The following is a 21,866-nucleotide window of genomic DNA, read 5'->3' on the forward strand; positions in this document are numbered from 1 at the left end:
TTATATTGTTGGAGACATCCTGATATGTCAATGTCAATATATTGTGCTATTTACATACCAGAATGTTTGGTTTGTTGGCCACAAATACATTTCTTCATCCATTCCTTTTGTAAAAGCAAAAGATAAACTGAAGTGGTGGAAAGTAACTAAGTGCTATGAGTATTTTTATTTTCTGCATCTTTAAGATTTAGTTCTACATTACATTTCAGAGAACATTACAGTACACAATTTATGATGCTTAACATTAACCTTGTTTAAATTGTTGGCATTTTGGATAGCTGATATATTTGCAACTATATTGACATTTTATTTGCATTCTTTCCAACTTTATACTCTTAACTGCTACAATTTCTCTCTGGATAAGGTTTGATATTACATGACCAATTTATAAGATATGATCCACTGCTATAGACCAAACTATATTTAAATTAAAAGAAGCACCACCTCAACCTGTTAAATTAAAGTTTACATACAACACTAATCTACTGTAGGAGTATTTTTGATTATTTGGTACACTGTAAATAATATTTCTGCATTTTCTAAAACGTCACAACTTTTACTTGGAGGTACCGCATTTACTCAAAGATCTGAATATTTCTTCCACCAATGATAATCTGACAAGTTGTGCAGGTCGTCTTCTAGTAGATCAGGACACCCTGCAGCCTCCCTAGTCGGGAGTCATGCTATTTGCTTCATTCACCGTTAAGCTGTTCTCTAAACATTAAATGTTTATATTTAGGAAGGAGTCATGTGTCCTCAAGCCCTGCTCATTAGATTAAACACACAGAAAGACCCAGTCACTTGACAGTTTTAACCTGCGGCCAAGATTAGAAATTCAATGGAGTTTCACAACACCAATAAACTCAAAGAATGAAGCAGTGACAGCAGTGAGTTTTGGGGCGTTTGGATTTTATTGACGTATCAAACAGCTGTACATCTATTTGCCTTTCTTGGCCTTGATCTTCCTCAGGTAGAACTCGAGCTCCTTGCCCTCCAGGATGTAGCCGTCTGCCCTGCCGCACTGGCCGGGTCTGGAGGCGATGCAAGCTGCAGGAGCGACGACAGGACACAGGATAAGTCAAGGAGTTTGATAAACAGTCTAAAAAATAAACAGTGCTTAAGTCAAATAATGTCAGCTCAATTTTGAGAGGTTGCAGAAATGTTATGACACCATACAGTTAATATTGATGTCAGATTAGAAGCATCATATAGATGATTGATGAAGAATTTAAGCTTTATTAATCTTCTGAGTACAAGTAACCGACAGCGTGGGAGTCTTTGGATCTTTCACAGCTGATCTGACACACCCGTCTATAATTGCCCTGCTGCACCCGTAGCTATACAAATACCCACATGGAGCCATTCCAGTACAAAACAGTCACCTGTCTGCCACTGAACAGCCTAGTGCCTTGCTTGTAGGCACCACAGGAGGTGTAAGTATCAGTGTAGGTAACAGGTCTTTCTCAGAGTCATCGTTATCACCACTTTCATTCAGTAGCAGAACTGGACAAAGTTATCTTCATGGAAAGACGTGCACCAGGTCAGATAGAACTTTATAAAGCAGGTGCCATGAAAAGAAAAATATTTATTCTGTTATCTTGTGACCCTGATTGTGGCAAAAATGCAATTGTACAGAAAAAAACACCCTTACAGGTGTCTTTCCAGACTAATTTTACACACTGCATGTAGAACATTCAGTCCAATTTAGTTGGCCTGATTCCCAACCCGAGGGGTAACTGGGCGAGTTATCCCACAGGATCAGATCAGTGCAATTTGACATGACAAGAGATATATTGCATTTAAAAGTTAATTGAAATTCAGATATTTTAAACTCTCAGAAGTAACACTGTCACAGATATAAGACATGCATGACCAGAGCTTTTTATTATTGTGCCTTAACACTGAAATTAATTAGCATCTGACTTGGCAGTAAAATAAATTTGCAAGTATTCAGTCACAAGCCAGAAGCCCGAATTTCATGTAAAGCCAGAGCTGATGACATTTCTTTGAAATTAGCCCCTAGAAGGAGACCAAGTGACTTTAGGGAACAGTTAATCAGAGGTCAAGTCTTTCAAAAGAGATGCAGATACAAACTCCATACAGCAGAACAATACACATGTTGACTCACCAAGCAGTTTTCCCTGCGTGAACTGCTCCTCCAAGAGGGTGCTGATCTTGGCGGTCTTTTTACGCTCATCGTACTTCTTCTGGGTCCTCTTCGACCTCTTCTTGTTCAGGACCTCTTCCTCTTCAGGAGTCTATAGAAGAGGGGATAATACAGCTCATTTGATGGACATGAAACACTTGTGAGTGCTGTTGAGCAACACCGGATGATTTAAATTAAACAATGCAGGCGAAGGCAGTTTAGGTAACAGGTCTTTCTCAGAGTCTTCATTATCACCACTTTCATTCAGTAGCAGAACTGGACAAAGTTATCTTCATTGAAAGACATGCACCAGTCAGACAGCACTTTATTATAATGCAGGTGCCTTGAAAAGAAACTAACTTTGTCTGACTCTTGTTGTAATTTTATCTTTAGAGTGCAACAGGAACAAGACCTAAAACGAGTTAGTATTTTAGCACTTCCGGCTCCCTCGTCTGGAAGACAATGGAATTTTTGAATGGATTTTTAGTTAGATGCCTGAAATAAGGTCTGTGGTTAACACAAGCTGAAAGGTTTTAACATTTTGTTCCAAAACATAAAATACATCAGTAAATACCCCACTTGTAAATGTCAAGCCATTATGAGTCTTAGAAAAGGTGGTTGATAACAAGTGGCTAAATGAGACTACCAAACGTCATCACGCTGGCTCGACCATTGTTAGTCTCTTTGTGTATACTTACGTTCATGCGACTGGTGTAGTTTGTTTATAGGCTAACGTTAGCTTTTTACATCTGCCGATTGCATTCACACTTTAAAAAAAAAAAAAAAAAAATCAGAAAAGTGGTGTTCATTTGTGAAGATTATCTTGCAGAACAAAACGCAAACGTTTGCCAGAGTTTATAATCTGCATAAATCCAAAACCCAATGAAAAAATCCTATTAGCTTTTTGTCGAGGGAACTAAGGCGATGCCAACTTCCTGGTTGGCCTATAAAAATACATCATCTATTACGCCAAAAAGTAAATTTATTCATAGATAAAAGAGACCACCCTTAAAAAATTTTTTTTTTTTTTTTTACAATGCACATACAAAATTTAAACTAATTAAGCTGGACTTTCATCAAACCCAGCAGATTTACTAACTGAATTATGGACACGGTGCAACTGCAGGTTGGCAATATATAATAAGACACGCATTCTCAAATGTATGGAACTCTTGAGCATTAAGCTCTTGTATTACAAATGGAAATTTCATCTTTGCGTAGATGGGACAAAACAAAGATGCATTCTCAAAATTATCTGCTCAAGGGTGGCCCAGTTTCCCCCCGAGGCTTTGATTTCACTCATGGCATTTCAACCTTCTATCAGCTATGATGGTGGCACCATAGAGATTATATACACAATGGCAAAACAAAAGTTATGTGTCGTTATATTTCTCACCACTGAATAACAGTGTATGAGACATTTGTATTCTGTTTCCCAACATACCAGCTTGGCTCCCTTCTTGCGTCCCAGAGGAGTGGCAAAGTGGGCCTCATACCACTGCCTGTAGGGAAGGCTGTCGACGAGGACGATGCAGTTCTTCACCAGGGTCTTGGTTCTGACCAGCTCGTTGTTGGAGGCATTGTAGACCACATCAATAATCCTGGTCTTACGTGTGCAGCCTGTGTACACAAAATCAACAGTTAGCAAATCCCCCCTCAATTCATTTGTCAAATATTGACATTGTTAAAATGCAACATAGGAAAAAGGTCTTTCTCAGGTGTCTTATTATCATCACTTGCATTCAGTAGCAGAACTGGACAAAGTTATCATCATGGAAAGATGCATTCTCAAAGAGGGCTCAAAAGGGCGACACGAAAGTGGCATTTGAAATAAACTTACACTCAGAGCCCCATGAGAAGTTACCAACATCGATTCTCAGAGCACGGTACTTCTTGTTCCCACCACGGACCCTCACTGTGTGGATGCGACGAGGTCCAATCTAAAGAAAGACAGATTTTGTAAGTATTGGTACAATGTGTATGCTTATGGATTCAGGTTATTTATGTGTATTGAAGCGTGTCAGCGTAACTATGACAAGTCCTAACATCGGTAGGTCAAAGCTTTGAACCAATACGGCTCAAAAAGACAAACCTAAGGTCATGTTTTCATCACCCACACTACATCACATGAAGTCCATTATAAAAGTAGGTAACCACACGTTTATACTCACTTTTGTGTTTGCAGGAGGGCGCCCGAGCTCATACTTCCTTTTCTTGTGGTAGGGCTTGCGTTTACCGCCAGTCTTGCGGCGTTTATGCCAGTTATCCCTAGAGATACCTGAATAAAGGAAAAAACAGATCAAGAACCAGGTGTTAGATCATTGGAGAGCTCACAAGAAGAAGCTCACTACAAAATTGTTCTGTGCTTGAGCAATCAGTTCTCCAAGGTTGTTATCCGCAGTTTTAATTCGGATTAAAGAGTTTCATCATGTAGCTCAAGCACTTTAAAGATCCCAGCTAAGGCTGAATAGGCCTGCATGTTACTTTACTAAGATCATAGTGAACTGGTTTCAGGCCCTTTTAAAATCAAAATCTCTAATTTGCTACAAGACCATGGTGTCCTACAGTGCTGAATAGATCATATGCTTCAAACTGTCCTCACACACTATGAAATACTATCACAGCAAGGCAGCTTAGAGACAACAGGACTCATCCTGTGGCCTGTTAAGAACCAGCATGCTGCTCCTGTCCAAGACACACACCTTCATTAACTTACTTAGTTATATCTTTAACATAAATGATGTTAAATGCACCGAACCACCTTCTCAAACACGTGTTAGTCTCACTGTTCCCTCATGTTTCAGAGCAGCAGCGTGTCATGCTCACGTCCATCCTGCTAGCTGATGCTAACATTAGCTCTCCACTCGCCTCTAGCGCTCCTGAAAACAGCCACAGCTACTCCTGAACGACTGACACGGTGAGTACACAACACTGAGTCCTGTTTAAATGTTATAAAGCCTCACTAACTGCAGCGTGTGTCGTTGTGTAGCTCACTTCAGCAGCAGAAGCTAACGACACGGCTAACCTGAGAGGCCATCTTGGAGCACTTCAGAAAGCCATGAAGAATTACTTCATAAAAACACTATAAAATGACTGTAGACAACAAAGTTAAAGCTACATCTGTTCGAATAACATTTAGCGGCAATATAGCAAACCATTGTAGTAATATTCCTTCTTTAAAACATCAGATGGACAAGGATTCTCCCTCCGACCCCAGCATGAAAACACGTACCCATCTCAGGCGCCGGCTAGAAAGAGGGACAGCAAAGGCTCATGGGAAGATTTGAAACAACGTGTTCTCGCGAGAATTCACGCAGCAGCGAACGGTATTTTCTTCTACGGGGGTTTTGTTGTTCACAAAGAATGAACTAATAATGTATTGAATTAATACAAAAATATATTTATCTATGTCGGTGAATAACGAGATAGATAACAAAAATATGTCATTTTTAGATCATTTTTATTTAATCTCTGAAAATTAATTAATCTGTAATTGTCTTAAATATATTAATTATTTCTTTTTTTAATATTTTTGAGAGTTACAAGTTCTCTTAACATGGTCATGGAGCATATATACTGTATAGTTGTATTCTGGGGGTATCGTTCCTATGCAGAGGGTAGTTTAGTTTATTTATTGACTACACTGAGGGCGTTTTATATTTTAATAATTTATTTATTTATTGTGTTGAGTTGAATGTGCTACTTATTTTGTACAGTAATTAACTTGTGCCTTTTCTACCTTTTTTCTTTTCTTAAAGCTGACTCGGAGTAAACTGCGCAGAATTCCAATGTACTTATATTAGGTACAAATGGCAAATACGTAAAACTCTTGAATCTTGAATTTTGAAAAGCTAATTTTCATTTTGTGAAACTACTATTTCCAAGGTCAACTTTATTTTCATTTATTGATATTATTTTATTATGTTTATTTGTTATGTAATATTATGGGTAATTTAAAATTCTATTGTCTGAATCATACTTTTAAATCGCTTCTGTATTTTATCTTACCAAAAACCTGATTTTGTATGTCAGTTATTTTGTATTTTGATATTCACTGAATACAGTGATTTGATGTTCATAAAGTGACTCAACTGATATCTCTTATTCATTTGACATAAATACCATACAATATTAATCCGTTTTTATTATCATTATCATTATTAATTTCCTAATAATATGCTGCTTCCTGTTATATTTGGAGAACATTACTCATGAAGAAAAGTCAACCTTCTTCTTATAATGTCCCACTGACATTGGCAAGCCTGCCACAACTTCTACAAACGAATATAAACACATCCATTCATTTAATGTTTCATTCAAGAAAAAAACAAAACAAAGTCATTTCCATGTTTCCATAGATTTCTTTATTATATACAGCTAGGATTACTTGGCAGTTGTGTAGATATGGTGATAAACGTGGCCAGATTTCTGTCCATTCAACAGTGATTTGTAAAATGTTTGTTGGGTGAAGCAGCAGAGAGATCACTCTTCCCAGGGGCTCATGTCGGTGTCGATGGCCACACAGTTGTAAGCAGCGTAACGCAGCTTCTCCTCACATACTTTTGCACTGCAGCACAGAATGAACAAGAAGAGGGGAAAGGATGGGAGGCAATAAATAGAACATGACTGTTAATGAAAAGCAGTTTTACAAAAAGTTCATGAGAGCTCAGAGCGTTATATGAATGTAAAAAGTGTAAGATGGATTATAAAAGCAACTGGTAATTAACCTGTGCACCATAAAAACAAGTGCAATAAGGCAATGCATACAGTATTTCTTTAACAAAATTGTATATTAAAGGACCAGTGTGTAACACTTAGGGGGATCTATTGGCAGAAATGGAATATAATATAATAATTAATGTTTTCTTTAGTGTATAATCAGCTGAAAATAAGAATCGTTGTGTTTTCATTACCTCAGAATGAGCCGTTTATATCTACATAGGGAGCGGATCTTCTTCACGGAGACCGCCATGTTGCACCACCATGTTCCTACATTAGCCCAGAACCATTGACTGTATATAAGAAGCGGACCTAGTCACCGTGACGTCACCCATTGGTTTGAGGAAATTGCCGTTTTAAAGCCTCAAGCTCTGTATTTTGGCCGTCGTCATCTTGGTTATTTGCAACCAGAAGTGACACGCGAGGGTGGAGCTTAGTACAACCGCAAGCTGAATAAGACATTTTTAGGTGACCAAAAAGGTTATAATTGACTTTCATGAACTGAAAACGTACTGTGAAAGGGTTAAAGTTCTCAGACGAAAACACGGACAACTCCCAGACTGGACAACGCCGTGGTAGCGACCTGTCAGTCCCAAGGTAGCCACGCCCTAAAGCATACCCTGCTTTATGGTCTATTTGACTCTAAATGGGACCATAATTTACTAAATGAACATCATGCTGTATTGAAGAAGACTTGAAACTAGTGATTGAGACCATAAACTCATGTTTACAATGTTTACTGAGGTAATAAATCAAGTGAGAAGTAGGCTCATTTTCTCATAGACTTCTATACAATCAGACTTCTTTTTGCAACCAGAGGAGTCGCCCCCGGCTGGCTATTAGAAAGAATGCAAGGTTGAGACACTTCAGCATTGGCTTCACTTTTCAGACACACACTACTGGCTTTAGAGAGGGCCCTTCGCGTTATTGCGTCGGCCACCGTAGCTCTCCTACAAGCTTGGAACACGGGGGAGGCTTCAGTTGGCTGCAATATGCAACCTCACCGCTAGATACCACCAGATCCTACACACTGCTCCTTTAAAGGTACACATTAATACATAGTAACAGACTCTGCATTTAAACAACACAGAACATTAGAATACCTTGGGTAGTTGGGTAAATAAAGAGTGCTGGAACATGTGGAGGACTGTGGAAGTGCATCAGTCGTTTCAGAGCTAAATCAGGAAACAGAAAAATGATTAGCATCATGTTCCATTGTAAGTTTTCTAAATGAGCTATTTCACTAGCAAACAGTACGTTTTCTGTAATATATATTTTTAGGGATTGTACTTGCACTCACCCTTGTTTGTCAGGAAAGACGTAGATAGGCGCAGGAAGACGACTTCGACCAGTTACAAACCTCAGAAACCTGCTGCGATCCTCTGAAAACAAAATTCAACATCGTTGTATATTTTCAGTACAAACAAATACACCAAAACACTTGTCAGGCTTCAAATGACGTAGTTTATATGACATGCTGTAAAGGACATTCACTACAGTAGACATGCTCTGTAAAATGTTGACAAGTAAACAGCGAACTGACCATTGGTGAAGCTCGTCAGTGCCTCCCATAAGTATTGCACTCTAACGTCACTTTGCTCCAGGTCCTCATAGCGTGCTGGTGGGGAGATAGAAACAACACTGATGCATTACAATGAGTCCTTACAACATTTAATTTAAGAGGATCTACAGTCAAGCACCTACAGAGCTTTTCCCTCACTTAATTTATAGCTTGGCAGCTTCTTAAAGGATAATTCTGGTTTATAACAACTTGGGTTTTACAGTGGAAACCGCTTATAGTGATCATGGTTACAGTGAAAAAGCCTGGGACAGGATCATTCCTTTACAAATGCTGTTTAAATATTACACTTGTAGTAATCAAGTAGTCCGCTTTCAGTGTTCATTTGGGGTCATTTCATACATGACAACATATACATTTTTTAACACATTTGATTTGTATATTAAGTTTTGATAGCCAACAGTTTATTTTCAGGCACCTTTAACCAGCGGCAAGCTGTGGCTTAGTAGCCTATTTGCACTATTGGCGTTACTGTATTTGTAAACAGCACAATTCTGTTTGAGGCCTAATTTGAACTACAGTAAACTATATTTTATATACAGTAGGTACTGTATTGCATTATAGTGTATTTGAATTATATTTAATTTGGACAGTAATTTGAAAAGCGCTTGAAACAGCTGAACCGTATTTTGAAACAGTCCATAAAACTCAGTAAATAGTGAAGCTATCTGTTTCATTACCTTATATTCATATAATGAATATAAAACTGTCAATTAGATAGTAATCTGCGTGAGAAATAAAGAAAATAATGGTTATAATAATCATCCAATAATAGTGATTAATTTGACCTAGACAGACATGATCACTATTAGAGGTTTCCACCGTTAACTTTACTTTTTGGTTTAACCTCCAAATGAATTGGTTTAGATAAATCGGACAACATTTTTGTCTTGTTTACATCCTGTTTGACTGTGTTGCATTATCACCGTGTTCTCAGATCTTAGGAATTACAATGTTAAAACTGACTGAAACAATGGCCACAACAACTAAATGAGACTTAAGAAGTTGTAAACTACAATTAGAGCATGTTAGTATGTTTAATGTTTACCATGCTCACCAACATTTGACAATTAGCACTAACCAGAAATTACAGCTGAGGCTGATGGGAAGGTCATTAGTATTTGGTCATGAACCAAAGGGACATTTTGACCTGATGATGGTGCTAGATTATAAATCAGAGGATCATCAAAGTGATCACAATTTATCCTGAGGGGAACATGAATGTCTAGACCAAATTTCATAGCTATCCATCCAACAGTTGTTGAGACATTTCAGTCGAAAACCACACAAATATTGACCTCATGGTGGCACTAAAGGAAAAGTTACCAGAGGATCAACAGATTTAATGACAATTCATCCAATAATTGTTGAGTTGCTTCAGTCTGGACCAAAGTGGCGGACTGCTAGCATGGCTAAAAACAAACAGTGTCACCTCTTCAATCAGTACAGAAAATGTGTGTTTAGTGTCAAAGAGGCGGAGATGAATTACAAGATGGACACTCACTGAGTCGTTTCAGGGCCTCCACAGTGATCTCAGGGTCTCCACACACTTTCTTCTCCACCTCCTGCCAGGTGAGCAGGTCCAGCACCGCCTGAGGAACCACCTTCAGCAGCCCCGCCTGCATGGCTGCAATCTGTAATTCAATGATCAGATCTTCAATGAATTAGCAACTCTACACACACACACACCATAATTACAGGATGAGTTTATACTAAAGAATAAAAGCTAACACTTGTAGTAGCAATGTATACGAAGGCAGTAAGTCCCACCTGCTGCCTGCTCTCCTCGAGCCGAGCCTTCTGCACCAGGCGGACGAACTCGCTGCGGTCCTCGTAACGAACGGCCACGTTACTGCCGCCGGGTATAAGATCCACCATCTGGCCGTCGCTCAGCAGGGTGGTGTACACCAGCTCCTCCCCAAACCTGAACTCATACGTCTCCTGGTCCATGTTGTCCATGGCCTCCAGCAGGTTCACCTGAACACACATCCAAATTTAACTTGAGACAATGGAGGACTAGCGGCCACACCAGACAGTTGGAGACTGTTTATTCTTTCCATTTTAATGTAGAGATGGGAAAGATAAAAGGAGTGTGCATGCAGTAAAGGCCATTTGTCAAATTCAAAATGATTTAAGTGTGATACAATGAGATTTATTGATCATTACGCTTTTCCACTCCACTCTTCTTTTTCTTAGACCCATTTTTGTTTTTTTAGGGGGGTACAGGGGGTCTTTATGGGGAGATAGCAGGCGAACAGTAGATGTCACATAGAAGTGGTGTACATCATCTGAAAGCTGGGAACCTGAAGATTAATTTGAGATGCAGCTCAGCACTGTGTGTCAAGTTGTTCTAGTCATGAATCAGAAATAATTAAATCATGAATTAATTAAAATAAATTGTGAAAGTGTATCAGGGCTTAGAACATGATAATATAGGCATCTCACGGCCATTTCCATGCTCTATTATATCTCATAAGTTGTTGCAGCAATCTTTTACCCAGATTTAATGCTAAATTTAACCATTTTTACCACTCGAGAATTGTTAAAAAATGGTCAATAATCACTCCAAAATACCAAATTAAAACACGAAGAACTAGAGAAGCACCATAGAAAAAGCCATGCTGTGATTTAGTATCAAATACTTTTGACATTTGGAGATTTCTGCAAGAATTGCACTTTTCGGCGATTAAATGGCGAGCACTTTCTGATCAGAAACCCCCTTTATTGTCAATCTACCTAGGAAAACTTCCATCCTCTGAATGCCCTAGGTGTCTAGTTTGTCGTTGGAAAGTTTCATGACGCTGTGATTATCCTAGAGGTCACAACAGGTCATTCTATACATTGAGATCAGGTTTCATAAAACTACAATGAAATGGCTACTATGGGGACTAACATCATCACACATGAATACTATTGGGCTCATTGGATCCACAAGAGTCTCAGCTTAACAGTGATGCCCACTTTATGTAACTCAAGACTGTTAAGGGACCCCAGTATGAAGAAATATTCAAATACATAATTTTAGAAGAGGCGAAAATAACATTTATAATTCTTGCATAAAACTCTATTGTTTTTAACTAAAACTGCATGTGATTATCATAAAGTGGGCATGTCTGTAAAGGGGAGCCTCGTGGGTACCCATAGAATCCATTTTCATTCACATATCTTGATGTCAGAGGTCAAGGGACCCCTTTGAAAATTGCCATGCCAGTTTTTCCTCGCCGAAAATTTTAGGAAAAAGTCGTCCGAGGGCGTCGGCGCCCTCAAGGAGTGGAAGAAGTTGCGATGCAAATAATAAAAATAAATAAAAATATTGATCATAACAATTCTTCTACCAAAGAATGTTTAGTATTCAAAGTGCTGTACATGTCTGAAACTCAGTCTGCAGTCTAAAATGTACATTAAGCAGGTGTAATCGTTTGAAAGTCCTCACCAGCACAGAGTCCACAGCGGGGAAATCTTTACTCCAGCTGACAGACTCCCCAGTCAGCTGCTTCCACACCAGCCCGGGCAGAGCCAAGACCTGCAGGGATGGACACAGAAGAAGCGAGTATTAAGTCTCTGTATCCACCCATTCTTACTTAATAGCGATGTTAACGACCTACAGTAGAGGTGGAAAGTGAGTATCACTCACCAAGAAGTCTTTTCCTCTGAGAGCAGCTCCCATGAGCTGACCGATCCACTCATACTTGTGGAACTCTTTACAGGACGGGTTGGGGACGTAGTAATCTCTGGCCTCTAAGGAGCCCTGAGAGACCAGCAGGGAAAGAAAAAAGCCACAGCCAATGAGAACACTGTCCAGTCAAATCTTCACTGCGTGCAGACAGCGATGGTGAGCGATTACCTGGTTGGACGTACGGCTGAAGAACGGCAGAGGCATGGGACACTCCGCTGAGCTAGGGCACAGCTCCTCAGACATGTCAGCAAGGCTGTCCCGAAATCCACCTCCCTGGTCTATGATTCCCTCCGCAATGAACTTACATTCCCACCACTGGTCATACCGAGCAGGCCATCTAACAAACCAAGAACAAAGATGGTAGATTTAGATTTTCATTCTGTGAGTTTCAGTCATACTCAGACAAGAAATGTCAGACAAATGAGCCTGAGAAGCCTAAAATGCACACCTATAATCCAAAGTCTTCTCAAATTTGTCAGACGGCTTGAGGCCTTCATACACCTGCAAGGAGAAAAATAATAATCATAAAGCAACAGTAAGAGCACCCATAATGCATCAGAGTCAGACAAACTATGACAGTCTATGAAGCGATCTGATACCATCATTTATTAACCCAGGAAAAAGAAATCAACTTGTTTAACCGGAAATCAATGGCACTAGAACTACTGTTGCCAAATTCAACACCAACAATCTTATAAAACATTTGAAGACGCATCATGTGAAAGAGCGCGACAACTTCACCAAGGCAAAGGGGGAAAAAAAGGACGAACCGCAGCAGCAAACTTTGAAAACCGCATTCCAATGACGGGATAAATTCCACAAAGATAGCCCAAAAGCAACGAAGATAACTGTCAAGATTGTGGAATTTATTGTTCTTGACAACCAACCTCTATCGGTTGTCAAAACATGGGATTTCGCCGCTCAATGGAAAATACATCTCTGAAACGGCCGTCCCCAAACTAGAGGGAGGGAAAACATTTCATGTAGGCGAAAAGATGTGGAGGCTATTAGCTTCACAACTGACATTTGGATCTCCGATGTGTGCTGTGCGTGGTATCGGATCAGTACTCGGCATCGGCCGATACCGCAAGTTCAGGTATTGGAATCGGTATCGGGAAGGAAAAAATGGTATCAGAACACCTCTAGTATAAATACATCTCATCACACAGAAGGAGGAGATGCGTTTGGTACCTGATTGAACACAGCGTTCTTGCAGCTGGCGTCCAGAGAGGTGTTGTCTTTGTGCTCCATGGCCAGACGTCTGTTGATGTACAGCCGCGGCATGAAGTTTGGCTTACTGGTCTCAGAGTCCTTCAGGCACTGTGTGATGAGGGCTGAGCGGCGTTTGGACAGCAGCAGGAACTGCTTTATGCTCTAGAGGGCGCCAAAGAAAGTCATTTTGGAGGCTTTTAAAGTTTGTGTCTCAAGTTTTAAAGTAGAGATGAAACGATAAATCAGCATATTATCAGTATGACGTACTACCAGCTTTTACAAGACTCTTCAAGTATCAGCTAGTGTGGGTGGGAAGATATTTAATACTAGTGAGCAATTCCTTGGTCTAGCATTTTCTCAAAAAACTAATATATTTATAGAACTCATAGATATTGGCAGAAGAGCAAGGTGGCAAACACACACTATAATACATGTTATTAACCACTTAATACTACTGCATTGAACTGTCTTTTGTACCCCATTTTTTTTATCTGTTCAAAATATACCTTAAAAGGGAGATTTCTTAAGTATTTAATACTCTTAACAGCTGTCAGTGTGTCAGTGTGCTGACTTAACTATGACTTGCCCCAAACTGCATGTGAATATCACAAAGTGGGCATGTCTTAAAGCTATTTTGCATTAATGCGTTAACTTTGACAGCCCTAGTATTTACCAGAGGTTGGAGCAAGTCATTGTTTTGTAAGTCACAAGAATGTTTACATTTTTGCACTCAAGTCCGAAGTCAAGACCGGCAATACCCAAGTCCTACACTTGAGTTTTAAGTCCTAAACTAGTCATAATACTCTCTTCACCAAATCTTGAGCCATCCGCGTCGCCGTCTGTAATTTCTGACCCGCATGTTTTGTATACTGCAATTCGTTTTTTGTCGACCACCGTGTAGTTTTTGTACGTGAAGAAAATTATCTTTGGTATCATTTTTTCCAACTGGCACTCAGTAACGTAACGTTAGTTCATCATGGTTCTCTCCTGAAACTTGAGTTGATGCTGTCGTGTTGGTTCAAACAAAGTAGATCTGGAAAACTGAGTGTCGGCTTGCTGGATATGAATAGTGTTAACATTAGGAAGTCCAAGTGAAGTCACGAGTCATTGGTGTTAAAGTCCAAATCGTGTTGCAAGTCTTTTTTGGTTTCCACACCTCTGATATTTCCTATAAATCTGGTAAGAACAGCTCCATGGGGTTTATTGCTGCTAACTTTTATTCAGTGTCGGTCTTGTATATTTCAAAAGCTTCACAATGACTCACTTTGATCTGGTTGAAGGTTCCCAGACTGTAATCCCAGGCCGGTACCAAGTGTGGGAGCACGCTGTCCAGGAGACAGATGAACCTGCACAGAGCGAGACAGAAGAAAACCACCAACACAAACACTGAGAAATGCTTAGAAACAATAAGGACAATCAGGGCATTACATCTGCATCTGACTGTATTTCTGAGATTTAATTAACTTTTGAGTCACTGCTTGATTAGAAACTCATTTTCATGATATTTTTAAAACCTTATGGACATGTGTTGGACACATTTTGCCTGATTCTCGCAAAAAAAACAGCACTATTAGGTGATAAATATTTAACTCCATGATATATCCTGACTGTAAGAACCGTGGCAGATGAACTTTACCTCTGGATGACCAGCGCTCTGCGGTACAGGACGTCGGGCGTGTTGCCCTGCAGACGGGGGTAGCGCACCAGGTTAGAGGACTGGAAAACATCAGCGTTCAGACCCAGGTCTCTTTCACATGACGACTTGATCTTCAAGCCTCGGATCCGGACGTCTATGCCCTCATCTGTAGAGCCAAAACATTTTTTAAAGTTCACAACAGTGTTAAAAACCACAGGAAATATCTGGTTAAATAAACATGGAAACATGGTAAAAAAAAAAAAGGCTTACCTCTACATTCCTCAATCCGAACCTCAATCACAGGCAGGTGAGACGTCATATCCTCCAGCACACACACTTCTCCAATCAGATTGCTAGAGGCAAAAAAAGAGCAAAGCAACTGTAGTTTGACAAACAGACTATGAAATACGTAAATTCCTGGTATTTGTCAACTTGCAACAGATTAAATGGCTCGGTGTGGCATGCACATATGCAAAAAATTACACTATTTTCAAACTAATTTTCTACTAATTTTAAAAAAAATGACACTACAAATAGCCTAATCTTTAATTCTGTACTTTTACAGGAGGAAATAGATTCAGATTTTTCAGCTGAGCATCACGTTATTAACGGGGTCACAACAATATATCAGGAGATATTGGCCTTCTGTCTTCAGGTATTATCTGCTATAATGATAGGGAGGTTCCTTCCATCATATTTTCTTTTTATTATATTTTTCTAATTCATTTAATCCACTTAATAATATCAGAGGGTAGTTAATTATCATGATTCCCCTGACTGCAGACAATGTGTGGGTCATCCTGCCTTAAAAACTACTTAAAATATTAAATACTGACACAAAACACAGCTTCAATATGAAACTAGTGTTATAAGTTTTCCTTCTAAAGCTTGTGTACTGCAATCTGAAGCATATCTATGAAATATGTTGACGAAATCCATTTGAAGAAGCTCACTCGTCTATGGTGACGTCACTCAGCTTCTTCAGGTTGTCTCCCTCTCCTCCAAACACCGTGACTCGTTTGGGCATGTAGTTGTCGTCTGTAGAGTCCACCGTCAATATCAGCTTACTAGAGAGCAAAGAGAAGCACAGTATACATAATAAGGACACAATTTATCTACACGATAACAGTTCATATAAGATGCATCACATCTTTAAGCGAGCATGAAATACGTGGATGAAGGACCATGAATTGTGGTATAAAGACATTAGACAGGTGTGTCTTAATAAGAAGCTAAAGAGAAGTTACATTCAACATGTGTCTTTAGAGAAAGAACTGAGATCCGAATCAACTGAAATAAAAACATTGCTTCAAACTGTTTTCAGATTAGATTGTCAGGACCAAAATCGTCTAGCATCAAACATCATTGCCCCTCGTGTGAATGTAATCAGCTCAGTTCAGCGTCCCTGCGTGAGTTGACAAATGACTGTGTGAAGAAGTAGAGTCGCTAGGACCTAAGGCTATTCTACTATCCAGCCTGCTCCCAGCTGGAAAAAAAGATGGTTTAAATAAGACTTCAGGCTAACTCAGCAATGGGAGGTCGGTGACTGTTGTGCCCACATCTTTACAGAGACCTAGCTGGCTTCATCGTGGCATCCCGGATCAAGCTGCACTTGACGGGCGAACCGCAAGACAGAGCGCAGTACTCTGGTGGGACGAGAGGAGGTGCACTCTGTGTTTACATCAATGATTCTTGGTGCTGTTGGACAATTTCCCTGATGTTCAATGTTTTTAATGTTAACATGCCGTATTATCTGCCCAGAGAGTTCACTAGTGTTTTTGTTGATGCTGCTTACATTTCTCCTGATGCAAATAAAAAAAAAAAAAAATGCACTACAGGAATGTATTACTGTTTTTGTTTAGTTCTGTCATGTTTTTCTTGTGTAGCATAAATGGACTTGGCTACAACTGCATTTCGTTGTGCAGCCCTGCGTTGCAGGATGAATGATTCTTAAACCTTGAAAATTGAGCCACAGCTTCTGTTCCTAACTCACACCACGGTCAGAAGTGTGCCATCTTACACATTTCATCGTAAAAGTACATGCAGTCAAATAACTACTGAAATACAATATAGAACTAGAAGTGCCCTCGGAGAGCGCAGACCTCCGCCAAGGCCAAACGCCCTATCTCGCAATTGTTCAAGGAAAGTGATCAATAATGCGTGTAACCGCCCCGTGATTCAAATCCCCACCAAAATGTAATGTGTTCTGTCTTGGCCCATGTTACACCTTTCCACCAACTTTCATGAAAATTGGGCAAGTAGTTTTTCCGTAATACTGTTGACAAACAGACCAACAAACAAACAAACAAACAAACACACAAACACACAAACCTCCTTGGCGGAGGTAATGATCGAATAGAAATATCCCAGATAAAAGTTGAAGCATGTAGCTGACATCAAGAAATTACTAACAAAAATATGAAATACAGTAAATTCAGGGTTTGGATTACACACTAAAGTTGGAATTGACTTCTTGTCACTTCTTTGCTCAGCAGCTTCCTTACTTGACCACGGTGCCTCTCTTCATGTGCAGGCGGATCCAGTGTTGTCCCTGCATGCCGTCGCTCTCCCAGTACGTTTCAGTGTCGCCGTCTGTCAGACAGCTCGCCCCTCCGCTGGGATCCTCCTGTTAGCAAATATCAAGGTAGTTCAATGTGTGAAACCATTCACAGGCTGACTTGTAATTACATGTTTGACTCAATGTCACAATCATTATGTACCATTTCGGTCAAATCTGTGATATCATCGAGGTGAAAAAGCAGAAGATAAACAGACTTTAATACTCGTGCAGCTTTATTCTAATAGCCAGAAAATGTACACAGCTGCAGATTTCACTTCTCCATATCACAAACTAAAACCCTGTATCTTTTTGAAAGGACTGACTGTCTCTGTTCGGAAGAGGAAAAACAAAGAAATACAAATACCTGAGCGCATGTGACTCACCGAACACGAGGAAACATCGATGCTGGTCACACACTGCTTCACGCTCCCCAGGTTCTCATCCTCTTTCCCGATGTGGTCATAGAAGTAGTGCACCAAGTCCTCATCACATTCATACCCCCAGGTTGGAGGAACATACCTTGAAGATTTGAGGGAACAACAGTTTAATCTAACAATCTTAACTCAACCCCCAAAATCTCAACTCTCTAATCTGACTCCACACAAACATGCTCACCTTAGCTTCTGGACGGCAGCGTCATCACACTCAGCGATTTTGGGTTTGGAGCCGATGTAAAGCGCGTTCTCCACACTCACCACCTGCTCCCACCTGTTGCAGGGCTTGTGGTCGTAGCCGAAGAGCTGCTGTTGTCGGCTGATGGTCTCCGGTGACTCCACCGGGACCAGCCTGTCGCCTCCCTCTGTGTGTTTACACACCAGGATCCAGCCTTCCTCCAACTCCTGGCCCAGACGGTGCTCCTCCAGCTGCTCCTGGACAGAGACATGGATCAGTAGGTCAATATGTGTTGTCCCACGAACATTTAAAGTCATCAAAACTGAATTAACAGGTAATAAAAGCATCCTCGTGTAAGAGGGACGAGTAGGGTTGTGTCGACGTTCGACAAAATACTTTGGCGTCAAACTGGAACTTCATTTACAGTTGATATTCTCAACTATTTAAGAAATCATTTTAAGGCAAGGTTGACTTACCCCATAGTTATTAAATTCACACCACATTTTCCTTATTGTGGAATTAATGTAAAAGAAACTATATATTTTTGTACTGTAAGACACTGGAAATTAGCTTTAATGTGGACTGTAACCTGAAAAACAACATCCTTAAAACTAACTTACAAAATCAACGAGAAATAGTATTTTTACTTTATAATATTTTTGACTGTTTTTATATTGAATGTACATACTTGACTTTGGATTCTTTTTTGTTATCTTATTTACATTGTTATTGAACTTATTTGTTATTATCTAAGTTTTACTTGATCATATTTCATTATTATAATAAAATTACTCCATTTGCAGTCAGAATTATACAATTTAGTTGTTTGTTATTGATGTTATACTGTGCACAATGGTAGAATGTGATGATGCACAGGGTAAATGTCATGGCCAAAGGCTCCATTGTGTGCACATAGCCTCCTGTAGTGGATATGAGTAGTATTTTATAGCCAGATTCCCTTTCAAGAGGTAGAAAACCCATCTGGCACACTTTGGGTATCCAAGTGGCCAAATGCAGAGTCTGCCTGGTCCTATCCTCACTAAAACCTTTGTAGAATCTATGTGCTTTGTGTTATTTATATCTACTTTGACACAGTTGTAGTCAAGGAGCTGCTGAATGAATTCAGTGGCGTCTCTGTGCATGGCATCATTGCTATAATGGTGTTATCCACTGTCTAATCTAGAAAACGTTTTAGGCGAGGATAAAAATGTAAATTCTTCTTTTGGTTGATCACAATTTACTCAGGCATAGTAACAGCCACAATGTTACTTACACTGAGGATGAATTCTCTGAGGGTCTACCTATCCATAGAGACCAAGATCATGCATATAGACCTGGTAGTTGTGGAGCTAGTCTTGATTTATTTTGGGTGTCTTGGGTGTATTTTATGTCAGTCTAGGCAAACCACACCTTCCAGCACCCTAGGGTTTAAGAGGTTAACCTAACAATATATGTGGGTTAGGTCCTAACCCACATATATTTGGACTGTAGAAGAAACCGGGAAACCTGGAAAGAAACCTGTGCAGACACGAGGAGAACATGCAAACTCGACACAGAAAAACTCAAGCTGGTCAGTTCAGCTGGATTTGAACCCTGGACCTTGTTCCTGTGAGATTAACTGTATTGTTTCAAAGAAAGATAAAAAAAAAAAAAAAAAAGACAATGACATTTTCTACAATTTAAGTAAGGAGGTAAGGAAGTACAATTTGATCTATATGGCACCTTTCAAAATCTAGGTTACAAAGTGCCTTACAAAAGAATAAATGATGAAAAATGTTAAAAAGTTTTGCCAAAGCATGTTTGTAGCTAGAAAACAAATATTCAAATGACTATTACCATTAACTATTGCAGGCTTTTAAATAACATGGGAACCCTGGTCGTTGTAATTTAGCTAGATAACAACATAATGTGATTACAAAGAGGAAAATGATGAATATTAGTACAAAAAAACTGACAATAACCTGATATTTCAGGTGGAATTTCATTCATTCATTCATCCTCACTGTGCAAAATCATTTTCCACTTGTGCAATTTTGTTAATAGTCTGTTTATTGTCAATACTGTATATACTGCTCCTATTTTTATACTTCCTTCTATTTAAATGGTTCCTATTTTGTTACACTTTGTTTATCTCTCTTTTACTGTGTTAGCTGATGCATCTTGTTTTTTGCACTATCCCCTTTGCTGCTGTACACTGCACATTTCCCCGCTGTGGGACTAATAAAGGAATATCTTATCTTATCTTATCTTATTACAGAAACACATTATTAGTACAGAGAGCAGAGGAATGTAATGCAGTGCAATTAGTAGAGTAGAGTAGAGTTATGACAGCTCCTACAGCAGAAGGAGACACGTTGCAGTATAGTGTAATTGATGTGATCCAGTGACTGTGTAACCTGGCAGAGAGACAGAAGCAGCTTACCTTATTGATTTTGACCCAGAGGCCCTGGCTGTTGCAGTACTCCTCCCCTGTAGTCCGGATACAAGTCCCTTTCTTTGGCTCTATGTTGTACTTGCATAACTTCTTAACGTGTGGAGTCTGGTGTGGACTCTCGAAGACGGAGACGAGCGTCTTCCCGACGGTGGAGCCTCCTGCAGACGCTCCTCCGGTGGACGCAGACGAGGTGGAGGAGGATGAGTCCTTGCAGATCTTGTAGCACACTTCTTTGGGGACATAACACAGACACTCCGGCACCGACTCGCTCCTCTTGAAGCACTCAATGCACCTGTTCAGGAAGCGGATCCTGCCCAGCAGCAGGTGAGGGTTGTCTCCCAGAGACATGATGATGGAGGTGACAGTCAGCAGCTCAGCAGCAGGTTAGGTCAGCTGACATTACACCACCTTTGTGTTCCTGCCTGCTGCAGCGAGGATGATGCTCCTCCTGTCAATACAAGAGCAAACAAAACAGAATATTCTCCACAAACCGATTCATTCAGTGAACAGCAGACAAATCCAGTTATTCAATGTGATTTTCAACTCTCTTTCAGCGGAGTGTAACAGGTCAAAGAGACACTAATCAGCTGCCAAAGTCCGCAGACTCAGTAAGAAAAGTCCCCACTCCTTCTGGAGCAGGAGAGCTAACATTAGCACGCCTGCTAGGTAAACTAGTGCTCCCTGAGACGTTTACGAGATGTGTTGTCCACAAAACCGCCTTCATCTGTATCAGAAGATACGGAGAGACAATACTTCATGAGCTAAAAGCCAGAGTGATGTGTTGACTGAGTATTAACCTACCTGTGCTGTGGATTAGTGTTGTGTTTAAGTGTGTAACTCCTCTCTCTCTCTATCGGTGTGGACTTCTTGGATTTCTGACAACGCGGAAGCGCAGAAGAGACTTTTGACCCTCCCCAACTTCCGTCGTTTGTATTTCAAAATAAAAGTTCCCCCACAGTCATTTTACATGTTGAAATCAATTCATTGTCGTAATCTATCTGTCAGTTTACAGTATACAGTTGTCCTATGTTAAGGGTGGATTGTATCCAGTAGATAATCGATGTAATCTGATTAGGGTGCAAATTCTGAGCAGATGGAAACTCAAATAAACTATAATAATCTGTTGACAACACTGTGATCAAGTTTGTCTCTGTAATTTGCATGAATCAATAATTAATAAACCAATAATTGCATTGTGTTTATCATCAGCCTGAAGATGTATTCAGGCTGTTCTCATACAAAATCAATAAATAAATCAATTTGTATGTAATCCACGTAATTGTGAACCAGAA

General features: G+C 39.9%; 2 protein-coding genes and 4 non-coding genes across 7 annotated transcripts; all 6 read right to left on the reverse strand.

Annotated features, from left to right (window-relative positions):
* Nucleotides 1-892: 892 nt before the first annotated feature.
* Nucleotides 893-5,425, reverse strand: rps8a (ribosomal protein S8a). Its single transcript, XM_074652032.1, has 6 exons — nt 5,379-5,425; nt 4,318-4,424; nt 3,987-4,086; nt 3,591-3,766; nt 2,129-2,258; nt 893-1,047 (listed from the first exon to the last, which is right to left on the reverse strand). The coding sequence occupies exons 1-6, from the start codon at nt 5,380-5,382 to the stop codon at nt 938-940; spliced, it is 627 nt and encodes a 208-aa protein (XP_074508133.1). The 5' UTR covers nt 5,383-5,425; the 3' UTR covers nt 893-937.
* Nucleotides 1,460-1,528, reverse strand: LOC141777823 (small nucleolar RNA SNORD38). Its single transcript, XR_012595987.1, has one exon. It is a non-coding gene; the product is annotated as a small nucleolar RNA SNORD38 (small nucleolar RNA).
* On the reverse strand, nt 2,379-2,447 carry LOC141777822 (small nucleolar RNA SNORD38). Its single transcript, XR_012595986.1, has one exon. It is a non-coding gene; the product is annotated as a small nucleolar RNA SNORD38 (small nucleolar RNA).
* On the reverse strand, nt 3,857-3,925 carry LOC141777838 (small nucleolar RNA SNORD38). Its single transcript, XR_012596000.1, has one exon. It is a non-coding gene; the product is annotated as a small nucleolar RNA SNORD38 (small nucleolar RNA).
* LOC141777824 (small nucleolar RNA SNORD46) lies at nt 4,161-4,266 on the reverse strand. Its single transcript, XR_012595988.1, has one exon. It is a non-coding gene; the product is annotated as a small nucleolar RNA SNORD46 (small nucleolar RNA).
* A 1,062-nt stretch (nt 5,426-6,487) lies between the features above and the next one.
* On the reverse strand, nt 6,488-21,517 carry hectd3 (HECT domain containing 3). 2 transcript variants are annotated; one of them, XM_074652034.1, is made up of 20 exons: nt 21,376-21,517; nt 20,563-21,022; nt 18,144-18,397; nt 17,912-18,047; nt 17,473-17,594; nt 15,922-16,035; nt 15,239-15,321; nt 14,969-15,134; nt 14,597-14,678; nt 13,312-13,494; nt 12,569-12,621; nt 12,289-12,457; nt 12,079-12,192; nt 11,878-11,967; nt 10,215-10,421; nt 9,949-10,078; nt 8,409-8,483; nt 8,166-8,247; nt 7,969-8,040; nt 6,488-6,713 (listed from the first exon to the last, which is right to left on the reverse strand). In XM_074652034.1, exons 2-20 carry the CDS (start codon nt 20,920-20,922, stop codon nt 6,629-6,631), a joined length of 2,577 nt encoding a protein of 858 aa, XP_074508135.1. In that variant the 5' UTR covers nt 20,923-21,022; nt 21,376-21,517; the 3' UTR covers nt 6,488-6,628. The 2 variants fall into 2 exon arrangements, with proteins under 2 accessions (XP_074508135.1, XP_074508134.1); XM_074652033.1 differs by having other exon boundaries at nt 14,969-15,142; nt 15,238-15,321.
* Between the last annotated feature and the right edge of the window lie 349 nt (nt 21,518-21,866).

This window comes from Sebastes fasciatus, chromosome 11, assembly GCF_043250625.1.
Source record: "Sebastes fasciatus isolate fSebFas1 chromosome 11, fSebFas1.pri, whole genome shotgun sequence".
Lineage (NCBI taxonomy): Eukaryota > Metazoa > Chordata > Actinopteri > Perciformes > Sebastidae > Sebastes > Sebastes fasciatus.

What these genes read in the sequence shown, in the direction of transcription:
- rps8a (XM_074652032.1), bottom strand. An exon ending in GCCCTCCTGCAAACACAAAA is followed by an intron (nt 4,087 to 4,317) that starts GTGAGTATAAAC and finishes GTCTTTCTTTAG; the next exon opens with ATTGGACCTCGTCGCATCCA. An exon ending in GCAAGAAGGGAGCCAAGCTG is followed by an intron (nt 2,259 to 3,590) that starts GTATGTTGGGAA and finishes CCTCTTCTATAG; the next exon opens with ACTCCTGAAGAGGAAGAGGT.
- hectd3 (XM_074652033.1), bottom strand. Translation starts at nt 20,922, where the DNA reads ATGTCTCTGGGAGACAACCCTCACCTGCTGCTGGGCAGGATCCGCTTC. An exon ending in CGGATTGAGGAATGTAGAGG is followed by an intron (nt 15,143 to 15,237) that starts TAAGCCTTTTTT and finishes AAAATGTTTTGG; the next exon opens with CTCTACAGATGAGGGCATAG. An exon ending in GAACCTTCAACCAGATCAAA is followed by an intron (nt 13,495 to 14,596) that starts GTGAGTCATTGT and finishes GGCGCCCTCTAG; the next exon opens with AGCATAAAGCAGTTCCTGCT.